Raw genomic sequence first — 8,487 nt, 5'->3', positions numbered from 1 at the left:
CCCTCTCCTCTCAGAGCTACCCGAGTTTCACCCTCCGCCAAGCCCGCGAACACCAGTAGCCCTCTGCGGTCAGAAGCCGGGTACGTGTGATCGCTCCTGCGCTCTCCCACGCGCCCGCGTGACCAGAGGTGCGCGCCGCTCCCAGCTTCTTCCGAGCGGTCCAGGGGCGCGAAATGCGCCCTGCGGGGCAGTGCGCAAGCGCGGCGGCACATCGCGCTTTCTTCCGCTTCCTCCACCGCGGGGCCGGCGGCGCGCTGGCTCTGTGCCGCCCGGTTGGGGGCGCTGCCGACGGTCGCGGGCCCCCGGGGTGGTCGGGGCCGGACTCGGCGCCCCGGGGCGGGGCCGCGCGGGCGGGGATGGGGCGGGCGCGGGGGCGGCTAACCGGGCGGGCGAGCGGCGGCGAACGGAGGGGGCGGCGGACCGAGGCGCACGGTCGGACGCGGCGCCATGCGCGGTCCCCCGGCTTGGCCGCTGCGACTGCTCCTGAGGCGCGGCGCAGCCGCCCGCTCCCCCGAGACCAGGACGCTGTCGACGCACCCGGCGTTTGCGAGGCCTGGGGGCGTGGAGCCGGCGCTGCTCGCGGGTGGCTGGGCCGCGCGAGCCCCGCGGCGGTGGGCGGGCGGGGGTCCCGGCGGCCCCGCGGGCGGCGCGGGCCTGGCGCGGCTCCTGGCGCTCTGGTCGCGGCACCCCGGGCTGTCTAGGTGCTGGGCGCTAGCCGGGCCCGTCGCCTCCAGGCTCCCGCGCTCAGCGCTCCCTGGCTGCTCGACCTTGGTCGCGCGGGCCGCGGGAGAGGCTTGGCGGCGCGGGCCGGCCTTGCCTGCGGCCGCGGCGACTCCCGGTCACGGCCCGTTGCTGCGGCCCGCGGCGGCCAGGCGCTCGGAGGCGCAGAAGCTCCTGAGCCTGGCGCAGCCCGAGCGCCGGAGGCTGGCAGGTAGGGCCCTCCTCTCGGTCACCGGCGACCTTTCCCGTGCGAGGTCCGGGGCCGGCGAGAGGGGCACTGAGGGGGCGGCAGGGGGCCTGGGGCCATTGGAATCGGTGAAGAGGACAGGGTGCTTTTATCTGGGCGTCCTCCCTGGGGGTACGGACGGAGCGCGCCTGCTGTAGCGGTGTGGATCCGCAGGTGCGCGGACAAGGTGTAGCATATTATGCAAGTGGAGCGGCATCTCCTTGTTACAGTGGTCAAGTCTTTCGCTTTGACTTTGCCAGTGTTCTCAAGTGACCTGGGTTGTTTGGTTGTTTGTTTTTACCCTGTCTTTGTAAAATTAATCGTAGACTCTAGTGAACTTATTTTGTAATATGCCCTTGCACTAAAAAAAAACACATACGCATTATTTGCTTCAGATTAATTTCTTAAGCAGCCAACATTATTTTTACTCCGTGAAGCAAAACGATGTAAACCTGTCAGGTTTGTCCCGTTTTTGCCTCACTGAGTGGTAGGCAGGAAGTTACTAAGCTCTTCAGAAGAGTCAGCACTGGCTATGGTCAGTGATCGGTAAACTCGAGAAGGGTTGAGAAACTGCAGATCACAACCCAACTAAGTCTTAACTGAGTAATTTTAGAAAGTAAAAATGAATATTTTTAGAAACAAAATTCAGATTTTGTATAGTCTCATTTTTAGCCGTAAATGGAGAAATGTTTAAATGCAAAGTCCTTGTAAGATCTAAACGGTTTTGAGGTTTCTCCAAATCTTCATTTCTTTTAATAAATATTGAGTCTTGTGTGCTAGGCCCTTGGGTTTCATTGTTGAGCAGAAGAAAACCTGGTTCTTGCTCCTGCTGGGGCTTGCAGTTTAGTAGGGGAGAGGCATTAATGAAAAGATCATATGACTAGAGATAAAACTGCAGGTTTGATGAGGGTTGGGAAAGAGGGCTTGTAATGTTCTTAGACTTGAAGCAGTTGAGAATCCCACATTTTTTGTTACAAATCTGTTGCTTTAGGAAGGATAGTCCTAGAGAGTGATCTGTGATATAGGGCACGCTGGTGTGGTAGAGGAGGGCAACAGAGTGGGAACATTTTACCTCCCACTGACTTTTACGGCTTAGTGGGTTCTTGGTATTACGGAGGTATAAAGAGAATAATGTTGTCACTTGGTTGTGTGTGTATTTTTGATGGAAAATTTTTTTCCTTGTTTCTCTTTTAAAAGAAAAACTTGAGACTAGAAGTTCTCATTGGACTATGAGCTTCTTGGGAAAAGAGCTGTGTCTGCTTCATCTTTCTGTGTCTAGTCCTTAGCGTGTGTGTGGCACCGAATAGGGCACAGAGTGCCTTCAAAGAAGGAATAAGTGATGGTCCGACCAGGCCCAGGTGGAAACCTGAGTTTAGAAACCCTGAGCACTGCAGGGTGTGTTCATCATCTTCATATGTAATTAAAAATAAGTGTAGGAAATCCAGTTTTGTTTCTGAAATTTTAGATGTCAAGGAAGTTTTTAGGTATCAGGCTCAGGCTCTGTGGCGCCCACGCATTCTGGCCATGATAGGTGGCCCAACCCTGCCTCTGCGCGTGGTCACGCTCCCTGTACCTTTGTGCCTGTTCCTACATGTCCTGTCTGTTAGCCTGCTCAGAAGACAGCCTTTAAGGAAGCAAGAGCTGTACCTCCTTTTATTTTAAGAAGGGGAGCTAGTTAGATTTGCTGCCTTGAATAAGTGTGAATGTATAATTTGAGGGAGTAAGTCTTGGATTGGTACACTAATTTTTTCCCACCTTTCAAACAAATAATCTGCCTGCAATGCAGGAGACCCCAGTTTGATCCCTGGGATGGGAAGATCCCCTGGAGAAGGGAAAGGCTACCCACTCCAGTACTCTGGCCTGGAGAATTCCTTGGACTGTATAGTCCATGGGGTCACAAAGAGTCAGATAGGACTAAGTGACTTTCACTTTCACAACAAAATATATACATATTGTATTTAACAAGATGAAAGCTCCTTATAAGGACATAGGGTTGCCTCAAAAGACAATATACTATTGTCTATATACTATGTTGCAGCCACTCTGAATGTTGACATTTGTAAGATTGAGAGAACGTTGAGGGGGATCACCATTAATTTGTAACTTATCCTTGTAGGAGCAGCCTTAGATGTTGGCCCATCTCTTTGCAATGCTGGAAATAACGAGCACGTGTGTGTGTGTGTGTGTGTGTGTGTGTGTGTGTTTACTTTAAATCAAGAGGCTGAAAAACTGAATTGAAGAGAAGGAATTCCAATGTTTGTTAATTTTTAGAGAAAGGAATACAAAAATTCTTCTTCAGAAATTGAACTATATGATTGAATAGCAGTGTTTTCATCTGTGTTCTGCAGTTTGCTGAACATGCTGCCTTAACTGTGTGACCAGAAAGCTTTGATCTTAAGTGATTTGTATCAGAAACTTTAAAAACAGGGTCTGCCGTCTGAGACGCCTGTAGGTATCTGCTGAAGACTGTCATGTCTATCTCTCTTCTGAAGGAACCACAGTCCTTGATGCGCCCCTTGGCCCTTCCTCCCTGTGTCTCTCTTTGTGTTGGAATTTGTAGATATCTTCCAACAGCTGTGGCCTACAAGGTTGCTCTGCAGTCATTTTTCACTGATAATTTGTCTTATCGTCTTGGTCACAGGAGTCTTAAAAGATGAAGGAGCTCACTGAGGAGCCCCTGTGGCTGATGGGATAAGAGGTAACTGGTCCGAGCTGTGCTCCCGGTCTGGCAGATAGAAGAGGCTGCTGGGGCGTCCAGTGAGTGGGAGGGTGGGAGCACCGTGCGTGGAGTTGGGAGCTAGGAGTGAGCCCAGGGCCTGAGGGGGTAGTGGGATGACAATGACGGAGAGTCTTGGTGCAGTGGGCACCACGGAGATTGTCTTGCTCATAATTCCCAGGTGGAAAGAAAGAAAGTGAAAGTCACTCAGTTGTGTCTGACTCTTTGTGACCCCATGGACTGTCCATGGAGTTCTTTAGTCCAGAATACTGGAGTGGGTAGCCTTTCCCTTCTCCAAGGGATCTTCCCAACCCAGAGATTGAACCCAGGTCTCCTGGATTGCAGGCCAATTCTTTACCAGCTGAGCCACAAGGGAAGCCCAAGAATACTGGAGTGGGTAGCCTATCCCTTCGCCAGCAGATCTTCCTGACCCAGGTCTCCTGCATTGCAGGCAGATTCTTTACCAACTGAGCTATCAGGGAATATCAATATCCCAGGTGGGTCACTGGTCAAATGTGGAAGTTGCATGTCCAGCCCTCCACCCCCAAGCTGTTCACTGAAACATGGATAAGGACTTGTATGGTTTGAGATGAGGACAGTTCTTAGAACCTGATGCCCGCCAGGAGCTTTTGCTACATACATAGTTGAATATTACAGAGCTAGACCATTAAGTGACCAGTATGAAGACACTGAGGAAACCAGTGGAGGTGGTAAGCAAGGAGAGGGCGAGGCACGCTTAGGATGGCTCATCCTGCAGCCCAGGTCGGGAGTGAACAGTTCTCACAGGGATAGTGCTGGTGGCGCAGTGAGGCTGAACCTCGGAAACAAAATTGTTCCAGAAAGCCTGCAAGTGTATTTGCTTCGGAAATAACCACGTTTCAGAGAAAACCTGAACATCCTGTAGCTGTGCTGTGAAACGTGCTAGTCGGAATTGATTCAAGAGTGAAATACCAGATATTGAAGGGACTTAGTATGGGGAAAAAATGTGAATTTTCTTTACATTTTAATGTTCATTGATGACTAATACTTCGGATATATTGGATCAAATAAAATATGTTATTAAATATTACCTGTTTCTTTTTAATGTGGCAACTAGAAGATTTTAAGTTCTATGGGCAGCTCGCATGGCATGTGTGCTGGACAGAAGTGCCAGGGGATCTTCCAACCCAGGGATCTCCCAGTGGCAGGTGGATTCTTTACCACTAGCGCAAGCTAGGAAGCCTAGTATGTTGATAGATAATAGTGCATACTTATCATTGACTTAGCTTCCCTGGTGGCTCAGATGGTAAAGCGTCTGCCTGCAATGCGGAAGACCTGGGTTCGATCCCTGGGTCGGGAAGATCCCCTGGAGAAGGAAATGGCAACCCACTCCAGTATTCTTGCCTGGAAAATTCCATGGACCGAGGAGCCTGGTAGGCTACAGTCCATGGGGTTGCAAAGAGTCGGACATGACTGAGCAACTTCACTTCACTTCACTTCATCGTTGACTGGATACTGACACTGGGCTGGAGACATCATGTCTGTGTGTCATTTCTCACACTTCCTTGAGGGAAAGGTTATTTTTATTGCCACCTTCTAGATGAATAAACTGAGGTGCAGAGAGTTTGAATGACTCAGTCGAGGTCAGACAGCTAGATGACAGCTAGGGCACTCATCCTGCCAGTCCCAACTTCAGAATTCCCCACGTCTCCCCAAATCTCAGGTCCTGTGGAGTCTAGCTCTTCAGAATGTCTGCATTCATTGTCACCATCCTGTCCCCGCTGCCCCTCCTCCCCACTTCACCTTAGTTCCCCTCTTGCCTGGAGCAGGGCAGCCTCAGGTCCTTTCATTTCACTCTACAGCCGGAGTGAGTCGTTTAAAATACTGTCTCAGGAACACGTGTATACCTGTGGCGGATTCATTTCGACATTTGGCAAAACTAACACAATATTGTAAAGTTTAAAAAAAATAAAATTAAAAATAAAGTAAAATAAAATACTGTCTCGCTACCCAGCCTGAGGCCCTGTTAGGCCTGCCTTGCTGCAGCGGCCCTGTTCTCTGAGAGCCTGGAGCCTCCTACCTTTTCTCTGCACCACAGTCCCCACATCAACATTATCCGGCAGCGGCAGCCTTTCTGCTCCCTGGCTGGCCTCACCCTCCCCAGCAGAGGTCCCTGCTGTTTTCTCAGCTTGGCTGTGGGAAGATGAAGAAGACAGATTTTTGTCTCAGAATATGGTTCTGCAGTAGATGAGCTGGGTGACCTTGTGCAAGCTCCCTCTAAGTGCTTGAGTTTTTCTCTGGAAAATGAGGATGGTGAGAGCATTGTTGGAGGAGACAGTGCGTAGCAAATGCTTCAGATAGTGGTGGGTAGTTAGTGCCTTAGTCCGTGAGTGACATGGGGCTTGCTGCACCTGCCTAGCTCCGTGGGCAGATGAGTCCTTAAAAGCGCTGTCCTGTGTCTAGCGTAGACAGGCTGTACAACCTTTGCCGCCCCCAGACCTGCCGGTCCAGGACCTGGGTACTGGCCACAGCCCTTCTCCGAGCAGCCTGCCTTTCAGGTTTTCCTTCTTTCTTTTCAAGGAGATTGCTCTCATTCTTTGAATGCCATGACTGGATAGACTTAGGGTAACAGAAAAATGCTTCAAAATACTTGTTAAGAGACAGTAACAGTCAAGCAAGGAAGAGGAGTAAGCAAATGCTGAATGAACCATGGGAAAAGATGGAGACTATCCAGAAGGATTGTGGTTTATTTGGCTCATCCGGTCTGGGGAAGAATCAGAGATGATAGCTGTGGTGCAAATACATGATTCATGAATGTTAGAGATGGTGTTGTGTAGTAAAACCTTAACAGAAATCCAGCTAACCCAAAGCAGAAATTTTTTTTTATTTTGTCTACATTTAACTTGTAGAAGATCCAACAAGTCCATCCTAAAGGAAATCAGTCCTGAATATTCATTAGAAGGACTGATGCTGAAGCTGAAACGCCAATACTTTGGCCACCTGATGCAAATAACTGACTCATTTGAAAAGACCCTGATGCTGGGAAAGATTGAAGGTGGGAGGAGAAGGGGACGGCCGAGGGTGAGATGGTTGGATGGCATCACCGACTTAATGGACATGATTTTGAGTAAACTCCAGGAGTTGGTGATGTACAGGGAGGCCTGACGTGCTGCAGTCCATGGGACTGCAAAGAGTTGGACACGACTGAGCGACTGAACTAAACTGAACTTGTAGAAGAAAGAGGCAAATGGCAATAATAATTTTTTTTTTTAATTTAAAGGAGAGATCCTGAAATGATTTTTTTTAAGGTTGATTATTTTGGCTTTGCTGGATATTTGTTCCTGTGAGTGGGCTTTCTCTAGTTTCCGCAAGTGGGGCTACTGTCTAATTGTGGTGCAAAGACTTCTCGTCACAGTGGCTTCTTGTTGTGGAACACAGACTCCAGGCTTCAGCAGTTGCGGCACGTGGGTTTAGTTGCCTTGCTGCATGTGGAATTAGTTTCCTTAACACCATGTCACCTGCATTGGCAAGTGGATTCTTAACCACTGGACCACCAGGAAGTCCCTGGAACAAATTTTAATTCAGCCAAATTCCTTTCTTTTTGTAATCATTACATTACTATGTAAGAACTAGTGTGTGTTCATGCTGTACAGGCTCTTATTTGGAATCATAACTGAATTTGAAAACTAGAGGCGGGAGGGAGAGATGAACCCTGGTAGCACTTTGCATATACGTTACACTTAGGGAAGTATTTGCCAAAGGGAAGAAACAGACTAGAGAGACTACCTGCTGATGACAGATGAAACAGGTCTTCCGGGTTAATTCCTGGGTTGCCAGGACACTGGTTTCTGTGGCCGTGCCCTGCAGAACCTGAGCTACACATGCTCCCGGGACCCTTGGGCTTTCAGTCCTCTGAGCACAGCTATCAGGAACACAGAGTTTTGAAACAAGATCCTGAGTCTTACAGCAAGATAAAATGGCACTTGGCCAGGTTTATATTATGCAGTCAGGCATGAGGGTTTCCTGGCTCCTGTAAAGGAGTCATTTCCACATGGACTTTCTGAGCTACCTACCAGATCTTATATTTCTCTTTAGGCTGTTGTTGAACTTTTACATACTTTTCTTTCCCTCCTTTGCCAAAGTTCAGTTTGTTCATTCATCCAGCCAGTATTTATTGAGCTTGTACTATATGCCTATCCCTGTAGGCAGTCAGGATATAACAGTGAACAAAATAGAAATCTTTTCTCCTAATGGAAAGATACAGTAGATCAGTGAAACTTCCCAAAGGCTGGGAAATGGTGGAAAGAGAATGAAAGGTGTGTCAGGGTTTGTATTATAGATGGGGTTGCAAAGCAGGCCTCCTTTGAGGGGAGGTGTTAGAAGACCCCCAGGAGGGAGAGAGTATGGGCAGTATTCCTGACTTAACAAGCTCATATTTCTCCTAGGGCTGTTTGCCAGCTGAACTACTGATTGGCAGAGTTTGCTCTTAACTCTTTGTATTAACATTTTGTAAAAGTGAAGTCTTTCACCGAAGTGTTAGCTTTAGGCAAGACATAGAGAAGCTATTTGCAGGGTGTTGGGAGCACCCATCCCCCACACTGTGTCCACTTAGGGTCTTCGCCATTGACTGATCAGTGATGGTGCTAGCAGTGGGGGTGGTGGGGGGGGGTGGTCAGGAGATACAGAGGGAGCCCCGGGAGGACTGAACTTGGAAGGTTCACAGTGGCATACATATGCACCCTGCCCCAGTCACCTGGTGCCACTCTGCAGAAGGAATCTGTTACTTGTTTGTTACTTCCCTGGAGATGTTTTGTGCACGCGTGCATGCTAAGTCTCTTCAGTCACA

At 49.4% G+C, this 8,487-nt stretch overlaps 1 protein-coding gene across 2 annotated transcripts in view; it reads left to right on the top strand.

The window, feature by feature from the left end:
- The first annotated feature begins 364 nt into the window (after window positions 1–364).
- Window positions 365–8,487, top strand: part of ABCB10 (ATP binding cassette subfamily B member 10) — a 33,911-nt gene continuing 25,788 nt past the window's right edge. The window contains exon 1 of one of the 2 annotated variants that reach the window (XM_070364906.1): window positions 365–931. In XM_070364906.1, the coding sequence (XP_070221007.1) occupies window positions 448–931 (484 nt within the window). In that variant the 5' untranslated portion in view covers window positions 365–447. The remainder of the gene's footprint in view (window positions 932–8,487) is intronic. The other variant, XM_070364905.1, reaches the window with a different exon arrangement.

This window comes from Bos mutus, chromosome 28 (assembly GCF_027580195.1).
Source record: "Bos mutus isolate GX-2022 chromosome 28, NWIPB_WYAK_1.1, whole genome shotgun sequence".
Lineage (NCBI taxonomy): Eukaryota > Metazoa > Chordata > Mammalia > Artiodactyla > Bovidae > Bos > Bos mutus.
The sequence above is the reverse complement of the archived record's forward strand: the minus strand, read 5'-3'. Positions and strand labels throughout refer to the sequence as shown.